General features: G+C 47.8%; 1 protein-coding gene across 1 annotated transcript; it reads left to right on the forward strand.

Annotated features, from left to right (window-relative positions):
• The first annotated feature begins 1,645 nt into the window (after positions 1–1,645).
• On the forward strand, positions 1,646–18,743 carry tbcb (tubulin folding cofactor B). Its single transcript, XM_085973452.1, has 6 exons — positions 1,646–1,999; positions 8,349–8,492; positions 11,311–11,407; positions 14,334–14,525; positions 17,035–17,107; positions 17,254–18,743. The coding sequence occupies exons 1-6, from the start codon at positions 1,877–1,879 to the stop codon at positions 17,369–17,371; spliced, it is 747 nt and encodes a 248-aa protein (XP_085829578.1). The 5' UTR covers positions 1,646–1,876; the 3' UTR covers positions 17,372–18,743.
• The last annotated feature ends 1,714 nt before the right edge of the window (positions 18,744–20,457 follow it).

The following is a 20,457-nucleotide window of genomic DNA, read 5'->3' on the forward strand; positions in this document are numbered from 1 at the left end:
CCCCTTCTGATTCCCCTCCCCCCCCTTCTGATTCCCCTCCCCCCTTCTGATTCCCCTCCCCCCTTCTGATTCCCCGCTCCCCCTTCTGATTCCCCTCCCCCCCCCGCTTCTGATTCCCCTCCCCCCCCTTCTGATTCCCCTCCCCCCCTTCTGATTCCCCTCCCCCCCTTCTGATTCCCCTCCCCCCCCCGTTCTGATTCCCCTCCCCCCCCTTCTGATTCCCCTCCCCCCCTTCTGATTCCCCTCCCCCTTCTGATTCCCCTCCCCCCTTCTGATTCACCCTCCCCCCTTCTGATTCACCCTCCCCCCCTTCTGATTCACCCCCTCCCCCCTTCTGATTCACCCCTCCCCCCCTTCTGATTCACCCCTCCCCCCCCTTCTGATTCACCCCTCCCCCCTTCTGATTCACCCCTCCCCCCCTTCTGATTCACCCCTCCCCCCCCTTCTGATTCACCCCTCCCCCCCCTTCTGATTCACCCCTCCCCCCCCCCTTCTGATTCACCCCTCCCCCCCCTTCTGATTCACCCCTCCCCCCCCTTCTGATTCACCCCTCCCCCCCTTCTGATTCACCCCCTCCCCCCCTTCTGATTCACCCCTCCCCCCCCTTCTGATTCACCCCTCCCCCCCCTTCTGATCACCCCTCCCCCCCCTTCTGATTCACCCCTCCCCCCCCTTCTGATTCACCCCTCCCCCCCCTTCTGATTCACCCCTCCCCCCCTTCTGATTCACCCCTCCCCCCTTCTGATTCACCCCTCCCCCCCCTTCTGATTCACCCCTCCCCCCCTTCTGATTCACCCCTCCCCCCCCTTCTGATTCACCCCTCCCCCCCCCTTCTGATTCACCCCTCCCCCCCCTTCTGATTCACCCCTCCCCCCCTTCTGATTCACCCCTCCCCCCCCTTCTGATTCACCCCTCCCCCCCTTCTGATTCACCCCTCCCCCCCCTTCTGATTCACCCCTCCCCCCCCCTTCTGATTCACCCCTCCCCCCCCTTCTGATTCACCCCTCCCCCCCCTTCTGATTCACCCCTCCCCCCCCTTCTGATTCACCCCTCCCCCCCCTTCTGATTCACCCCTCCCCCCCCCTTCTGATTCACCCCTCCCCCCCCCTTCTGATTCACCCCTCCCCCCCTTCTGATTCACCCCTCCCCCCCCTTCTGATTCCACCCCTCCCCCCCCTTCTGATTCACCCCCTCCCCCCCCCTTCTGATTCACCCCTCCCCCCCCTTCTGATTCACCCCTCCCCCCCCTTCTGATTCACCCCTCCCCCCCCTTCTGATTCACCCCTCCCCCCCCTTCTGATTCACCCCTCCCCCCCCTTCTGATTCACCCCTCCCCCCTTCTGATTCACCCCTCCCCCCCTTCTGATTCACCCCTCCCCCCCCTTCTGATTCACCCCTCCCCCCCCTTCTGATTCACCCCTCCCCCCCCCTTCTGATTCACCCCTCCCCCCCCCTTCTGATTCACCCCTCCCCCCCCCTTCTGATTCACCCCTCCCCCCCCTTCTGATTCACCCCTCCCCCCCCCTTCTGATTCACCCCTCCCCCCCCCTTCTGATTCACCCCTCCCCCCCTTCTGATTCCCCGCCCGCCCCCATTTCTCCCCCTACTTCCCTTGATTGGACGATGAGAAGTGGGCGTGTCCTGCCGATAACCAGCATCGTCTCCGGGGGCAGCGCTAGAAGATTCTGGAATCCGGGCTGCGCGAGAACAACGGCCCAAAGATTCAAATCAGACCGAGAGCGGCCGGCAGCCCCGACCACACCTCCACCGCGAGCCGAGCCGAGCCCAGCCCCGACCGCACCTCCACCGGAGCCTAGCCCAGCCCAGCCGAGAGCCGGATCCCGCACGGTGCCCGGGTCTCACAGACAGAGCGCGGATGGAGGCGGACTCCTACCGGGTGGTGTCGCCGGCGGTGGCCAACGTGCGGATCACCAGCTCGTTGACGTCGTTCGTCGCGGAGAAACGATTCAACCGCGGCATCACCGTGGCCGAGCTGAAAGTGAGGACCGGGGCGGGAGGGAGGGGAGGGCGTCGTCGAAATAAAACAAAACCCCAGGCGCTGGACAACCCGGGGCCCCACCGGGGGGCGGAGTCAGGCTGGGTGGGGCCGGTGGGCTTGGGCGGTGTCAGGGTGGCAGTGGGCTGAATCATGGGTGGGTGTGGGTGCAGTCAGGGTGGCAGTGGGCTGAATCATGGGTGGGTGTGGGTGCAGTCAGGGTGGCAGTGGGCTGAATCATGGGTGGGCTCAGGGTGGGTTGGTTGAGGGTGGGAGGGGCTGAAATGTGGGCGGGGCCAGGGTGGGCGGAGTCCGGGGTGGGCATGGGCTCAGTTTGGCGGCTTGTGCGGGGTCCTGGGTGCCCCAGCCGATTAACTGGAGTGAGCTGTCCAGCTAGTGGTGCGGTGGAAGCTGCTGAGGAAGTAGCCAGTCACCAGCCAGAGCCAGTAAGTGCTGTAGAACCTTTAATAAAGAAAGCCTTGCATTTATATAGCGCCTTTCACGATCTCGGGACCTCCCAACACACTTTACAGCTAATGAAGTACTTTTTTTGACGTGTAGTAACTTAGGAAACGCGGCAGCCAATTTGCGCACCGCAAGCTCTCAAACACCATTTGATGATGACCAGATCATGTTTTGTGATGATGAATTCCCTGCCTAAACCTCTCCGCCTCGCCTCTTTGACCAAACTTTTGGTCACCTGCCCTAATTATGTGGCTCAGTGTCAAATTTTTTGTCTTGCAATACTCCTTTGCAGCGCCTTGGGGCGTTTTACTACATTAAAGGTGCTATGTAAATATAAGTTGTTGTTGACCGATAAATATTGGCCGGGACACCAGGGAGAACTCCCCTGCTCTTCTTGGAACTGTGCCGGGGTCATTTACATCCACCTGGGAGAGTAGACGGGGCTTTGGTTTAATGTCTCCTCCGATAGACGGCACCTATGACAGTGCAGCACTTCCTCAGTACTGCACTGGGGTGTAAGCCTAGATTTTTGTGCTCAAGTCCCTGGAGTGGGACTTGAGCCCACAACCTTCTGACTCAGACATGGTCATAAGTGCCTATATGCAGCTTTTTGCTTTCTGTAATTTATTCTGTCATGTTCTTTTATTACAGTTAAAGACTGGATAGCTGGCATTTCAGTTAAAAAATATAGTTTTGCATCCATCAAGATGACGGTAACTCTATGAAATAGGGCATTTTTCCACTTGGAGTAAATGGTGTCAGCATTAGATATGCCCAGTTTATGTGCAGATTTAAGATCCATCTACCCTACCTCAACCCGTACCTTGGGACACATTTCAAGTTTATCTGACTAGCCTTGAATACTGTGTACCCTTCTGGGCACTGCTGTGCAGGGGGAGGTGTGTGTGTGTGTGTTTAATACTAGCTTTTTATTCCACATTTATTTAATTAACTGAATTTAAATTCCTCAGCTGTCACAATCACAGAAACCCCACAGTGCAGATAGAGGCCATTTCGGCCCATCGTGGTGGGATTTGAACTCTCGTCTCCAGATTATTAGCCCAGTATCATAACCGCAATGCTACTGTTCCCTAGTTTTGCAGGCTCTTGAGAGAAGCAAGGGAGGAAATAGCGAAGGCTCTGACCATCATTTTCCAATCCTCTCTGGCTACAGGCGTGGTGCCAGCGGACTGCTAACATTGTACCGTTTTTAAAAAAGGGAGTAAGAGATTGGCCTGTAATTACTCGGTCTTTCAGCCTAATCTCGGTGGTGGGCAAATTATTGGAAAAAATTCAGACAGACAGTATAAATTGTCATTTAGAGCGGCACGGATTACTCGAGGACAGTCAGCATAGATTTGTTAAGGGGAGGTCGTGTCAATACGGTGAAGTGCAAGGTCATGCATTTGGAGAGGGCTAACAAGGCAAGGGAATACACAATAAATGGTAGGACACGGAGAAGTGTAGAGGAAAGAGGGACCTTGGAGTGCATGTCCAGAGACCCCTGAATGTAGCAGGACAGGTAGATAATGTGGTTAAGAAGGCATTTGGGATACTTTCCTTTATTAGCCGAGGCATAGAATATAAGAGCAGGGAGGTTATGCTTGAACTGTATAAAACACTAGTTAGGCCACAGCTAGAGTACCGTGTACAGTTCTGGTCACCACATTACAGGAAAGATGTGATTGCACTGGAGAGAGTACAGAGGAGATTTACGAGATGTTGCCAGGACTGGAGAATTTGAGCTATGAGGTAAGATTGGATCGGCTGGGGTTGTTTTCTTTGGAATAGTGGAGGCTGAGGTGAGATTTAATTGAGGTGTATAAAATTGAGGGGCCTGGATAGGAAGGACCTATTTCCCTTAACAGGTCACTAACACGGGGGCATAGATTTAAAGTAATTGGTCGCAGGATTAGAGGGGAGTTGAGGAGAACACTTCTCACCGAGGGTGGTGGGGGTCTGGAACTCTCTGCCTGAAAGGGTGGGAGCGGCAGGAACCCTCATCACATTTAAAAAGTACTTGGATACGCACTTGAAGTGCCGTAACCTACAAGTAATTAGAAACCTGTCTAGCTAGAGCGATTGGGTGCTAAATATACCACGATGTAGGATTAGTGCTGTCTCACAGGGATCAGTGTTGGGGTCCCAGCTTTGCAATTGATGCACCAGTTACCCAGGTTTGGGAATAGAACAGTGTGCACTGATGATACTCCTGATGAGGGTGTTGTGTGTTTGCACTTTTTGACTCTTATTTCCCCAAAAGATTTGGAATGAGTATTTTCACCTTTTTTTGCAAAAAAATCTTTGACAAGATAGCTGGTTAAGATGCTAATTTGCTAGCTTTGTTGCCCCAGAATCTGTAAACAATTTGCGAGCCTGTCTTGGCAATCGTGAAACATCTCACACCTGTTGTTTTGGAAAGTCCTCGATCTCTTTTTTTTTTTTACTTCGGGCTGTGAAATGAAGAGGAGAAGACAGACTGAGACACAGGCTGGCTGTTGAAATGGGATGCTGCACAGACAGTCATGTTTTTTTTAAAGGCCGTGAAGAGGACACAAAGAGCCTGCAAAGGGATATAGACAGGTTCAGTGAGTGGGCAATAAGGTGGCGGATGGAGTATAATGTGGGGAAATGTGAGGTTATTCACTTTGGTAGGAAGAATAGAAACACAGAATATTTTTTAAATGGTGTACAAGAAACAAAGTTAACATGCAGCTACAGCAAGCAATTAGGAAGGATGGCATAACAACAGAAAATGCTGGAAAAACTCAGCAGGCCAGGCAACATCCGTGGAGAGAAATTAGAGTCGACGTTTCGGGTCTAACCCTTTTTCAAACTGGAAAGGAAATGAAATCGATCGAAGGCAGGGCTGCAATAGAACAAAAGAAGTAAAGAGACATTAAGAGGTATTCAAAACCAGACGAGATGGTAATAGGACAGTGGAGACAAAAGACGGCAAGATTAGGTGTGAAGTGTACTGGCAGAATGGGAGACAGCTGTCGTGTGGGAGAGGAAAAAAAAGGAAGGGGTGGGGGGGGAAGGGAAGATCCAAAACAAAGGGGTGGGAAAAAAATATAAGTAAAAATGTATTAGGGGCCGAGGTTATGATCGGAAATTGTTGAACTCGATATTGAGTCCGGAAGGCTGCAAAGTGCCTAATCGGAAGATGAGGTGCTGTTCCTCGAGTTTACGTTGCGCTTCCATGGAACAATGCAAGAGGCCAAGGACGGTGAGTCCGAGTGGGAATGGAGCGGTGAATTAAAATGACAGGCGACCGGAAGCTCGGGGTCACCCTTACGGACTGAACGGAGGTGATCCGCAAAGCGGTCACCCAATCTGCGTCTGGTCTCCCCAATGTAGAGGAGACCGCATCGTGAGCAGCGAATACAGTATACTAAATTGCAAGAAGTACAAGTAAATCGCTGTTTTACCTGGAAGGGGTGTTTGGGGCCCGAGACAGTGGGAAGGGGGGAGGTATAGGGGCAGGTGTTACATCTCCTGCGCTTGCACGGGAAGGTGCCAAGCGAAGGGGAAGGGCTGTTGGGGGTGATAGAGGAGTGGACTAGGGTGTCTCGGAGGGAGCGGGCCCTACGGAATGCTGAAAGGGGAGGGGAAGATGCGTTTGGTGGTGGGATCACTTTGGAGGTAGCGGAAATGGCGGAGAATGATCCGTTGGGTGTGGAGGCTGGTGGGGTGAAAGGTGAGGACAAGGGGAACCCTATCGTGGTTCCGGGAGGGGCAGGGGTGAGGGCAGAAGTGCGGGAGATAGAACGGACACGGTCAAGGGCCATGTCAACCACAGTAGAGGGGAATCCTCGGTTGCGGAAAAAGGAAGACATGTCGGAAGCACTGGTGTGGAAGGTGGCGTCGGAGCAGATACGGCGGAGACGGAGAAACTGGGAGAATGGAAGAGTCCTTACAGGAGGCGGGGTGGGAGGAAGTGTAGTCCAGGTAGCTGTGGGAATCAGTGGGCTTGTAGTGAATATTGGTCGATAACCTATCCCCAGAGATGGAGATGGAGACGGAGAAGTCGAGGAAGGGCAGGGTCAGAGATGGACCATGTGAGGGAAGGGTGGAAATTGTCTAGTTCGGGGCGAGAGCAGGAAACGGCACCAATACAGTCATCAATGTATTGGAAAAAGAGGTGAGGGGGCGGACCCGAGTAGGACTGGAACAAAGATTGTTCCACATATCCCACGAAAAAGCAGGCATAGCTAGGACCCATGCGGGTACCCATAACAACACCTTTGATTTGGAGGAAATGAGTGGAGTTAAAGGAGAAGTTGTTCAATGTGAGAACAAGTTCAGCCAGGCGAAGGAGGGTGGTGGTGGATGGGGACTGGTTGGGCCTCTGTTCAAGGAAGAAGCGGAGCGCCCTCAGGCCATCCTGGTGGGGGATGGAGGTGTAGAGGGATTGTACGTCCATGGTGAAAAGGAGACGGTTGGGGCCAGGAAACTGGAAACTGTTAAAGTGGCGGAGGGCATCCGAAGAGTCGCGCATATAGGTGGGAAGAGACTGGACAAGGGGAGAAAAAATAGTCGAGATAGGAAGAGATAAGTTCCGTGGGGCAAGAACAGGCTGAAACGATGGGTCTACCAGGGCAGTCCTGTTTGTGGATCTTGGGAAGGAGGTAGAAGCGGGCTGTGCGGGGTTGGGGAACTGAGGTTGGTGGCCGCGGGGGAAAATCTCCAGTGACAGTCTTGGAAACGGTGGTTTGATGTTCGGTAGTGGGGTCATGGTCCAGGTGGAGGTAGGAGGAGGTGTCGGAGAGTTGACGTTCAGCTTTCTCTAGGTAGAAGTCAGTTCGCCATACAACAACAGCACCGCCCTTGTCAGCGGGTTTAATGACAATGTCAGGGTTGGATCTAAGAGAATGGAGTGCTGCAAGTTCAGAGGGAGGTAGGTTGGAGTGAGTGAGGAGGGCAGAGAAATGGAGATGGCCGATGTCACGGCGGCAGTTAGCGATGAAAAGATCTAGAGAGGGTAAGAGGCCAGGGGGAGGGGGAAGGATGGCATGTTGGCCTTTATTGCAAGGGGGTTGGAGTACAACAGTAAGGAGGTCTCACTACAATTGTACAGGGCTTTGGTGAAACCACACCTGGAGTACCGTGCATAGTTTTGGTCTCCTTATCGGAAAAAGGACATACTTGCCTTGGAGGCGGTGCAACGAAGGTTCACTGGATTGATTCCTGGGATGAGAGGGCTGTCCTATGAGGAGAGATTGTGTAGATTGGGCCGATACTCTCTGGAGTTTAGAAGAATGAGAGGTGATCTCATTGAAGCATGCAAGATTCTGAGGGGGATTGACAGGGTAGATGCCGAGAGGCTGTTTCCCCCTGGCTGGAGTGTCTAGAACTAGGGGGCATAGTCTCAGGATAAGGGGTTGGTATTTTACGACTGAGATGAGGAGGAATTTCTTCACTCGGAGGGTTGTGAATCTTTGGAATGCTTTGGATCCTGAGTCGCTGAGTATAATCAAGGCCGAGATCGATAGATTTTTGGACTCTAGGGGAATCCAGGGATATGGAGATCGGGCGGGAAAGTGGAGTTGAGGTCGAAGATCAGCCCTGATCTTATTGAATGGCGGAGCAGGCTCGAGGGGCCGTATGGCCGACTCCAGCTCCTAATTCTTATGTTCTTGTTAAAGCAGAAAGCTGTTAGAAGGATACAATGAAGTGAGTAGTTAGAAATTGTTTTGTCGAGGCAGTTGGCCGCACTGATGTGAGGAAGCATAGCATTTTTTTAATGCTATGCAAAGAAAAATTGTACTGATTTTGAAACGAGACGAAGTTGTGCAAACCCAGTATCCAGCGTCTGTTTCAATCCTAGGTATGTTGTGATGCGCCTTTTTTTTTTTTAAAACCTTGCTGTTCATTTTTATCATAGTGCAAACTGGAACTGATTGTGGGCTCGTCTGCCTCCTGCATGGAGCTGCAGCTATTCGGCACTGATGACCAGTTCATTGGCCTGCTGAGCCAGGATGATGCACTGCTTGGATCCTATCCTGTTGATAACAACTGCCGGATACATGTGAGTATCACAGTTCTAGAACTGCTTTCAATAAAGCTCGTTGAATGTCAACCTCCCAACTGTTTAGGTTGCAACTAGAATTTATTTGGTTCGGGTAAAGATTATAAATTTCAACGGCGCTCCTTTTTTTAATCTTCCACTTTTAAATATTTGTTTTTCTATTGCTGCGATACCATCAAGTTGTTTTTTTCCAGTCCTCCTTATTGCCCAAATGATCATCTTGGTCTCTTTCTTGCTTTCTCTAATTCCGGCACTTGACCGCACAACCCAGGCCGGCACTTAATGCAGAATGACAGCAATGCTCCATAATTGTACCGGCTGCCATCCTTTTGGATCTGATGTTAAACCAAAGACCGATGTCTGTCCGTTATATGCCTATTCTAGCCTTTTGAACATTCCTGATTTTAAATGCTCCACCATTGGCGGCTGTGCCTTCTATATTTCTTAAGGCTAATTCTATATTTCTTAAGGCTAAAGGGGTATGGGGAGAAGGCAGGGACAGGGTACTGAGTTTGGATGATCAGCCATGATCTCATTGAATGGCGGAGCAGGCTCGAGGGGCCGAATGGCCTACTCCTGCTCCTATCTTCTATGTTTCTGGTGCCAAGGTCCTAAGCGTTGGAATTCCTTCCCTACACCTCTCCACCTCTCTCCTCCTTTAAAACCTACCTCTTCGACCAAGCTTTTGGTCATCTGCCCTAACATCTCCTGATATGGCTGTCAATTTTCTTTGTTAACACTCCTGTGAAGCGCCTTGGGATGTTTTATTACATTAAAGGTGCCATATAAATATAAGTTGTTGTTCAGATCCATGGTGCTATTTGAAGCTGTCCTGTTGTGCTTGCCATCACTACCAAAAACAACTCTGCTGTTCACCTGTCACTGCCTTTTGTGGGAGCTTGCTGTGCACAAAATTACTGCTGCCGGTATAATATTTGCAACACTTTAATTAATTCTCCGCCGGGCATTTTAGAATATTCCGAGCAACTTAAGACACTGCATGAAATTCAAGTTTGTTCCTTCCATCATCCTGCCAGGCCTCATTTTTGCCACTTGTCTTCACTCTTGCATAAGCCTTTTCCTTTTGTTGCCTGTTTCTAATGACTGCATCATCCCAGAAGTACCCTTATTCCATTTCAGTGACCGATTATTGAGCCTAGTTGAATAGATTCCACTGTTAGTCTGTAAATTGACCACCTAATTTCTCATCCTATTCCAGTCAATTCCACCCTCTTTTCAAATTTAGACTTTTTTCTAAAATCCAAAACTTTGGTTCGTGATGCTCCTTCCTCGCCTTCAAGACTGATAATTATTGTGTTATAGTCACCATTCCAAGGTACTCCCTTTTATACCAGATTGCTAACTATTCCATGCCGTCCCTCAGTGGGTACCACTCTCGCCTGAGTCAGAAGGTTGTGGGTTCAAGTCCCACTCCAGAGACTTGAGCACAAAGGTCTAGGCTGACACTCCAGTGCAGTGCTGAGGGAGTGCTGCACTGTCAGAGGTGCCGTCTTTCGGATGAGACATTAAACCGAGGCCCCCATCTGTTCGTTCAAAAGATCCCATGGCACTATTTCGAAGAAGAACAGGGGCGTTATCTCCGGTGTCCTGGCCAATATTTCTCCCTCAATCAACATCACTAAAACAGATGATCTGGCCATCATCACATCGCTGTTTGTGGGAGCTGCCGCGTTTCCTACATTACAACAGTGACTACACTTCAAAAGTATTTCATTGGCTGTCAAGCACTTCGGGACATCCGGTGGTCGTGAAAGGTGCGATATAAATGCAAGTCTTTTATTGCTCATAACTAGAGTGTTACCAGATCCTTTTTGAATTGAGGACATGTTGCTTTAAGAAATGATCCTGAGTGCATTCAGTAAATCTATTCCCTTTCCTACTTGCCTTGCTGTTTCTCTTTCGATCTATATCCAGGTTGAAATCTCCCATTATTGCCACTTACCGATCGGACCCAGTTTGAAATCAGCCCAACTTGTCTCCCTGTCGAATTGCCGCTTAGATCGAACTATCTCTTTACACCACTCTCGCTCTCTTGCTCCCTACTCTTTAATTGTCACAGCTACTTTTGTACAAAAACAGATGCTTTTCCAAATCCTTTTCACCAATGTTTAGTAAAAAGCTGGAAATACAAAAATATGAAGAACCGGCTAGTAACGTGTGTACATAACCAAACTACGGGCCCAAAATTCCTCTTAGTAGAAAATTGAATAATATTTTTCTCTACAAATAATGTCCCACAACAAAAATGCCAGAATGTGCTCTGAAACATGGGATTTCTGATAATGGGATTTTTGTTAAAGAATCAAAAAATTGAAGATTGCCTCTTTGTTTGTTTCATTTTCATTGAGGAATTTCACTTCCCGGAATCTAAAAGATTGAATCCAATGAACTAAGTGTCCCTCCATTTTAGAAATGTTACCGGAGTCTTTGGGGTGGCATGCAATCGCTACAATGAAGTGGATTCATTTGGCCCTATCATCACTGCTGAGCTGACAGACAGGAATTTAGTAACAGTACTACAAGTGTTGTTAATCCTATATTTGATAAATTAAAAAGCTTCACTAGATTACCAGAGTGCCACATGGTTGTAGGCGGGGAGGTTCTGTTAAGTACAGATTGAAGTTACATGGGAAGTATGTTTTGGCACAGTACTGAAGCAGTGTGCTTGATGAAATTTGGTTTGGATCCCTGGGGCGGACTATTAATCTGCCTTTACTGTACTGGAACTGTGCAGACTGGTTATTGCCATCTTCCCGTTAAAGTTATCTGGGGTGATTATTTCAAATGTTTTTTGTAGGTATTGGACCAAAGTGGAGTGAAGTTAGGAGAGTTTGAGGATGTGTCTAAAGTTATAAAGTATGAAATGTCCAATGAAGCATATGAAAAGAGAACAGGTAAGATGATTTGTACGAGAGCAATGTCATATACTGGTTAATTCTGTCAAATTTCTTTCATATTTGTACTACAACCATGGGATGTCGAGTCTGCATTCTATACCACGTAGAGGCCTAGAATTGTGTTTTTTTTTAATGAACTGAGAATATCTTACTCCATTTTTGATTACATTTCTTTCTTGCTTGACCCATTAGTTAACTCAGAAGGCTAGGCAAGCAACTGGCTACCAGACTGCTCTTGAACCAGGCACTGAGAAGTGGGCAGCAGTCACCTGAGGGGTACTTTGAGAATTGCAGGGCTGAAGTCCAAGAGAATTTGAATATGATACCAAATATGGTTACCAAATATTGTTCGACCAAGTCTTTGACACACGCAGTGCCTCTAAGCATGAGCCACGCAGAGAAATAAACAATATTACCCATTTCCCCTCTGGGTAGAGATGTAACCTTTGTCGATCCTTTCAATCCTGACTCTCTACAAATTGTGAAGGAAAGTTCAATGTTCTTTATAGGCCTCTAGTCACACACACTGTCCTAGATGATTCATTGTATCCTGGTAAGTTATTGAGACCCCCCAGAAATGAGGTCGTTCCTACAAAACATCAGATGCCGACCTGTCCACCATCCTGGCCCATTGTCTCATTTCCTGTGGCTATCCTGGGCCCATCTCGTTTCACAGTGTATTGACAATGTTTAGTCAAACAGACACAAATCTCACATCCTGCACTTGCAGCAGAAGCTAAACCGCGCAGGCAGCTAAATTGTACCCTGACACATCAAATCCTAAAGCACCCTGGCTATGAGCAACTTTAACCATTTCACTATTTCTAGCTACAGTACAAATCCACAAGCCATTTATAAGTAAAAAGAAAGCAAAAACCTTAATCATGAGAGTAAACCAAATCCTAATCCTACGTATCTGTGTACTGACTAGGGTATGTTATAGAAGCTCGTTACAATTCAGGCTTCTTCCTAATACAGGAAACTCTTTTTTATCCGGGACCAGCGTGGTGCCGGTTTATCAAAAAGTCCGGATTACAGAGAGGTATAGTTGAAAGGTACAAGAGCTCCGTACACAGCAACAAATCCAGGCTTCCCTGTTGCTTAGCAACAGCTGCAGGAACCCCCCAAGCGTCCCTGTTGCTTAGCAACAAGTGCAGGAACCCCGATTACACAGCCACAGCTCCAGGAACGGCCACTAATATGAAGTAAAACTTACCTGAACCTACTCCTGAATTTTGCCAGTTGAGATTTCCGATTATTTAGGTGCCGGTAAATCGAGAGTTTCCTGTACTTGCTTTGTAGTTGGCACCAATGTTCCCTTTAAGCTGCGTGGCTGTGTAGCTCCCTGGACATCCCGTGCATCCAGCTCTCGGGCTTTTCAATGCGAAAAACCGCACATGAGCGGAATTTAGAATGGGCCATGCAACCCCTTAAAGGGGCCGCGCACCAAAAAAAAATTAATGGAAACATTGGTTGGTGCAAGAGGCCGATTCCTTCGAGCAATCCATATTTTCTGTGAGGTGACACTAATCTTGGAAGTGACAGCTTGGATAGTGTGGAACAGTGAACCCTTATACCACCAGAAACATGGCCTGTCCACTCTATCCCCCAGATCTCCGAGGTAGCGAAAACATCCCTCTGATGGAAAATGTTTGGCTCAGGCTAAAAGCTACTCGTGGAGCTTAATTTTTACTTATAATAATTAATTTTGATAGCATATTTCACTGAACTTGGCACCAACGGGTCCAATACAAACGTTCTGAAGCTTGAAGTTCTCTTCAGTAACTTTGTGAATGAATCAGTGATGATGAGCTTTGTGAGAACTGATCCTCATGGAGCCTCTATTAATCTCCCATTTTGTGTAGCAGCAGCATGAAATGGGGTGTTGAGAGAATGGGCACCAGCCTAGTTAAATGTCTTTGTCCAAACTGGCACAGTGGTGAGATGGCAGCATTCTATGTTGATTAGTAGTATCTACTGAGTAAATAGGAATGCAGACAAAATGCAACACCATCATACTGTTTTCCCATATCTGATTTAACTATTGGGTCAAACCGTCTGACCTGCTTTCCCTCACAATTTGACCTTGTTACCACCTTCTGGTTTCCATTTTTAACATAGTTCAGAAAAAAACTCTCCCCATTGACACCTGTTTAAAGGAAGAAATACAAAACACAATTTTGTAGTTTGAAACAGGATGAACATAAGAATGTAAGAATTAGGAGACGGCCCCTCGAGCCTGCTCCGCCATTCAATAAGATCATGGCTGATCTTGTACCTCCACTCTACTTTCTTGCCCGATCTCCATATCCCTTGATTCCCCTAGAGTCCACAAATCTATTGATCTCAGCCTTGAATATATTCCCCCAGGATCCCTTTGTTCAAAAGACTGAGCATCCGCAGCCCTCTGGGGCAGAGAATTGCAAAGATTCACAACCCTCTGAGTGAAGAAACTCCTCCTCACCTCAGTCTTAAATGGCCAACCTCTTATCCTGAGACTATGCCTCCTAGTTCGAGACTCTCCAGCCAGGGGGAAACAGCCTCTCAGCATCTACTCTGTTAATCGCCCCTCAGAACCTTATATGTTTCAATGAGATTACCTCTCATTCTTCTAAACTCCAGAGAGTATAGGCCCAGTAGGGGCCTATACTATTATATAGAGACTGGGATAATTGCCTGTCTCTTGCCCCATTGGTGCCTTTTGCTTCATTCGAATACTGAGCTGGCATTGCTGAGAGCTGACGGATGAAGTTAAGTGTGTGACCCTGGTCAGGGAATAGTTTCCATTTTTTCTCCCCGCCCCCCCGCCCCCAGGATCCCTTTGTTCATTTAACTTTTGCACTAAGACATTGAACTATACATCTCCCAGCTGAAAGTGCTTCTAGCTGTTTGTAACAGAACAATGAACTGGTTTCTATTTTAGAGTCGGCGCGTTTATTCATGAAACGTGGTAAATTGGGCTTGTATAACGAGGAGAAGAAAGCAAAGGAGGTGTCCGAGCTCGTGCAGAGGGAGCAAGAGGAAAAGATCTTGGCAGATGCCATCCTAGTTGGTGCAAGGTGTGAGGTTCTAATATCAGGGCAGCCAACCAGACGAGGCACAGTAATGTATGTTGGTAAGTTGGTTGTGACTAGGCGGTGGAATCGGTGGTGGTAAAGTTTGAAGAAAGCTGGTATAGTAAACACTGGAGTTTAAGAACAATCTGCCTTGTATTGGGAAACATTTATTACCACCTACACACTTGGAGGTACAAAGCTAGCAGTAATCCAGGAAAGCAACTGATCTCTTGAATCAGGACAGTTGTTCACACTGAGTCCTTGGTTGGTGTGAGCTAAGCACAAATTGTTAAACGGCCTGAAATATTAAGGGCAGCTGTGGATTCGGCTTCTCCGAACAGAAGTCTGAGAATTTGTCTGATCTAAAAAGGGGTAGTTCCACGTTTAAAGCACCTTCCTCCCTCTCTCTCTCTCTCTCTCTCTCTCTCTCAAGAGTGGTGCATCTTAGTGTCAGCTGTGGCTCAGTTGGTAGAACCCTCACCTCGGAGTCAGAACTGAGAGACTTGTGCACAAAAATCCAGGCTGACACTCCCAGTGCAGTGCTGAGGGAGTGCTGCACTGTCGGAGGTGCCGTCTTTCGGATGAGACGTTAAACCGATTCCCCGTCTGCTCTCTCAGGTGGACGTAAAAGATCCCGAGGCCACTATTTTGAAGAAGAGCGGGGGAAGTTCTCCCCGGTGTCCCGGCCAATATTTATCCCTCAATCAACATCACTTAAAAGCTGTTTGTGGGAGCTTGCTGTGCACAAATTCACTGCTGCGTTTCCTATATTACAACCGTGACCACACTTCAAAAGTACAGGTAGACTATCCTTTATCCGAAAACCTCGGGACCAGCCGTGTTTCGGTTTTCGGAAAATTTCGGATTTCAGAAGGTATTTTATAAGACTGGGAAATTTGGCGGGGGGTCGGGGTCGGCGGGGGGAGCGTAAGTCGTGCGCCACTCTGGTCATGTCGTGCGCACGACTTACGCTGAACGAAAAAACTTGAGGTTTTCGGAAGTTCGGATAAAGGATAGTCTACCTGTACTTCTTTGGCTGTAAAGCGTTTTGGGACGTCCAGTGGTCATGAAAGGCGCTATAGAAATGCAAGTCTATTTTTCTTGTGTTTTCTTTTATGAACGCCAGATGCCCCCCTGATCCCTTCACCGATTCCTTGGTGCTGTATGCTTTCAGTGGAATGAGATGAAAACTAGAATGTTAAACTAGCTCCATCAGAACTGACTCAACATATTTGTGGCCCATCTAAATTGGGGAGGCCATCGTTGGCCAGGCTGCAAGCAATCATGGAACCAGCTTGAAATGTAGCTTTGTTCCCTTGCATTCCATTCTCTTGATTTCGGCTAACCATTATGTATCAACATGTTCTACCACAGAATGGCAAGAGTCGAGGTAGCATCTAAATGGGAAGAGAGGATTTTTGTATAGAATGTAAGAAATACTGGTTTTTCTGCCCTTGCAGCACGTTCCTATGCAGAGCTAGACAGGTAGTTAACAACTTGATATCTTCCCATAAAAATCACAAGGCTTGACTTTTCTTGTAAACTTTACTGAAAGATTCTTATTGTGAAACTGAAATACAATACAGAAATGGAAGCACACATTAGTATACAAGCACATAACTGATATGCATACACAAATTTAGGTAAGCCTGAGCAACATGGTACATTTGGCATGTAACTTACCAAAACACGTGGAAACACAGCTTACTGTGAATATACATTTAGCAAACTGAAAGGCATTCTCTTACATTCACTTTAAATTAGCTCTGTACATAGGGCATCAAAATACAGCTACAAGTTAACCAGCTAGACACAGAGAGCGAGCACTTCTCGGCTAGCTGTGCAGGTTTGCTTAGAGAAAGGTTACAAACTAAACATTTTCTGCAAAATATAGTGTACACTAATCATCTATAACATTCTCAAGTACTTACAGACAAATAGTGTCCAAGGCCGGAGCGTAACAAGAAAATAACTGCAAGACCATGTGTCGAGCTGCAGGTCTTGTGCTATACAGTAGTTTACTGCACTTGCTAGGTACCAAATATCCACTAGGTGGCGGCACACAATGAAAATCGACCCAAATTACTCAAACCCCTGAATTAACTTGAAAACTAACATAAATTCCTAAAGGAAGGCAGCACACTAGTTGTAAAACTATGCTGGCCTGTGTATTCTACCCTTGGGGAATGTTGCTGCTTTTCTCTAGAGGCGTTGGTTGGATACTAACGCCAGTGTATTTTGTGTTTAAATGTTGCACACTTCTGAGTGGCTTTTTAAGTGTTGCCTGAAAGATGTTCCTTTTTTAAAAAAAAAGAAAACTAGCCAATTTGTTCAGCTTGTTGGTTCCAGTAGAGCAGGCTTGAGCATGAAAAGAGGATCCATAGGCTTCTTTGGGGCAAGCCAGCTTCAGCCAGGAGCCCTGTGTCTCGTCGTCGACCTCAGTTGCACATTTCATTGCCACTTGATGTATATTCATCTTAAACATTCACAAGTTCAGTCTGGGTTTGCACCTTTGTCTCAGATATCAACAGTGCAAGTATGTCTCACATTCTAGGTTTTCTGTTTCAGGTCAAACCGAGTTTAAACCAGGATACTGGATTGGACTGAAATATGATGAACCTTTAGGGAAACATGATGGCAGGTAACGTCTATGCTGCGGACTTCCATGCTGCCAGTGATTGAACCACGTGCTGAAATAGCGTTTTGAATGTCAAACTGCCACAATAGAATTGCAATGGTTTGAGTCCTTTTCCAGTCAAATAATTGCTTTTTTTGTTCCTTCCGCAGCGTAAATGGGAAGAAGTATTTTGAGTGTCAGCACAAGTATGGTGCATTTGTGAAGCCACAGTCTGTAACTGTGGGAGATTATCCGGAGGAAGACTATGGCCTAGATGATGAAATGTGAATGCTAATCATCTACATCTTGGAAGCATTGATGCACTGTCTGTGGACTTGTGTCCTCATGATCCTGAATACAATGATTCCTTATTACAGCCACATTCAGGTGGTTGGGGTTCCTGAATAGGTTGGGGCTTTGCAGTCATTTGGTTTACATGCTCTGCAGATAAAGTTTGGCTCATGGTGAAAGAGATGTCCATTACTTTTATATTTGCAAGATTAATGTAATTTCCAGTTTAGTAGCTGACACTAGATACTTGTAAATCTGTACAGAATTTGCAAAGTACATTAGTTTGACCGAAGACACTGTTTGAGTCACTGTTGGGATCTCTGTGTAAACATTTCACTGAAAAGTTGTTGGTCTTGATGTAAGCCATGGAGATTAAAATCATATTGAATCAAACACAATCATGGCTCAATAATGCCCATCACTACTCATTTAGTTACTTGTGTGAAAGAACAAGCTTCATTCATCCCTTCTGAGCCTCATGTCTTTACACTTATGTATTTTGCGATTCTGCTCACCAGGGCAGAGGTCTGAGCCGTCAGCTAGTAATAGTAATAGTAATAGTAATAGTAATAGTAAATAATAAATAATAAACACAATAGTAACTTTAGATAATATTACTAGGTATCTTGGTGATTACCATTGAAAATTAACAGATTGTGTCTCACTTGTTTCCTGTGATAACAGGTCACCACATTGCTTGTTGCTAAATCTTTTTAAATTTATTCTGAGCAACGTGTGTATGTAATCTCTGTAAACGGAAGGCTTTAAATCTTGCATCACTGCTGCCTTGGTTCTGTATTGAGCAGTTATTTATGCAGAGGACACTCACATCAGCTGTGTAAAAGGTTGGATGGTAAACATGCCCGATTTATTTTTACTAATATTTCTGATATTCTTTTCCAGTGAGTTTATAACACTTCATTGAGATTTAAAGTTGTTTTGCCAAACGCCCACGTCCTTCTATTTAAAAAAAAAAGACGGGGCAGTGATTTATTCCCTGAAATGTTGCTTTATAAACAGGGTGTGCACATAAGATTTTTGTGTTTCTTGGAATGAAAAGAACATTTTTATTTCTGCCTTAACTTGTGTTACTGGTCAATAGTGCTGATACAATTTAAAATCCAGTGATGAAATTTAACATTTAAGGTGTTCACTTATCGCTCTTCATTATTTTCTCCTGCACACATGTTTTAAAATTCTGTTGCTAATCAGTTATTTTATTACCAAGACGTGTTTGACAAATGGCTGCGCTAGTGAGATTTCCGCTGCTGCAAGGGTTTGGCACATGTACACTAATGTGTTTCTTGATGAGAGGTAAAAGATAGTGGAGAAATAAAGCATCATTGCCCCATGGCAGCTTTTCATTTCATTCTGGTCTTGGTTATTTGTTGTGCAAGTTGGCTGCCGTGTTTCCTACATTACAACAGTGACGACACGTCAAAAGTTACTTAATTGGCTGAATTTCATTGATATCTTTCTGCAGCTTTCTTCTCCATTATCAACCACACGGCCACTTTTTGTATCATCTGCAACCTTCTTTAATCATACTTCCTCCATTCAAGTCCAAATCATTGATATATATACCACAAAAAGCAAAGGACCCAGTACTGAGGCCTAGGTCCTTTCAGTCACAAAAACACCCTTCAACCATTACCCTTTGTTTTCTGCCTCTGAGCCAATTTTGGATCCAACTTGCCACTTTGCCCTGGATCCCATGGGCTTTTACTTTCGTGACCAGTCTGCCATGCGGAACCTTATCAAAAGCCTTGCTAAAATCCATATAGACTACATCAAATGCACTGCCCTCATTGACCCTCCTTGTTACCTCAAAAAATTCATGATCTGCAGAGAAGCGTTGACTATTGAAGTGTATGGGTAAAATAGAAAGAAAAGACACCATCCACCGAGGCTGGAGGCTTGAGAGGAAAAAGCAGCAATAATATTGGATCTTTTATAGGTAGTGCTACTTTACTTGGAGGAACAGACTAATTTAATAGGTCTGCACAGTGGAACCAGACTGCTGCGCCGAGGGGAAGCAAAGGCTTGGTCAGCAGCGACCTTAAAAGAGCAGGCCCGTGAGGTGGAAGGTGACTGTTGCACATAAGACCAGCGTGATGAGGGTAGTAGGGGTGCTGTGCTGGAAAGAGCACAGCATTTAAGGCTAGCAGGTGTCACTGGGGAGAAAGGGGACAGTGAGGTCGACAGCTGATGCTGTGCTGGGAGGAATGAGGGTGAAATGGGAACAGAAGTAGGCCATTCAGCCCCTCTATGGAGCCGACAGGCTCTGCTGGGGTGCAGTGAGGTGGGATGGCTGACAGGCGCCGGGGTGCAGTGAGGTGGTATGGCTGACAGGCGGCACTGTGCAATGGGGCGGTAGGACCAACAGGCGGCGCTGTGCCGGAGTGCAGTGAGGCGGTATGGCCGACAGGCGGTGCTGTGCAGTGGGGCGGTAGGGCCGAAAGGCGGCGCTGTGCCGGGGTGCAGTGAGGCGGTATGGTTGACAGGCGGCGCTGTGCCGCGGTGCAGTGAGGCGGTATGGCCGACAGGCGGCGCTGTGCAATGGGGCAGTAGGACCGACAGGCGGCGCTGTGCCAGGGTGCAATGGGGCGGTAGGACAGACAGGCGGCGCTGTGCAATGGGGCGGTAGGACCGACGGGTGGTGCTGTGCCGGAGTGCAGTGAGGCGGTATGGCCGACAGGCGGTGCTGTGCAGTGGGGCGGTAGGGCCGACAGGCGGCGCTGTGCAATGGGGCGGTAGGACCGACCGGCGGCGCTGTGCCGGGGTGCAGTGAGGCGGTAGGACCAACAAGCGGTGCTGTGCCGGGGTGCAGTGAGGCGGTATGGCCGACAGGCGGTGCTGTGCAGTGGGGCGGTAGGACCGACAGGCGGCGCTGTGAATGGGTGCAGTGAGGCAGTATGGCTGACAGGCAGCGCTGTGCCAGGGTGCAGTGAGGCGGTAGGACAGACAGGCGGCGCTGTGCAGTGGGGCGGTAGGACCGACAGGCGGCGGGGTGCAGTGAGGCGGTAGGACCGACAGGCGGCGCTGTGCTCGGGTGCAGTGGGGCGGTAGGGCCGACAGGCGGT

This window comes from Somniosus microcephalus, chromosome 34 (genome assembly GCF_052327205.1).
Source record: "Somniosus microcephalus isolate GS21.2 chromosome 34, FLI_Smic_1.0, whole genome shotgun sequence".
NCBI classification, from domain to species: Eukaryota; Metazoa; Chordata; class Chondrichthyes; order Squaliformes; family Somniosidae; genus Somniosus; species Somniosus microcephalus.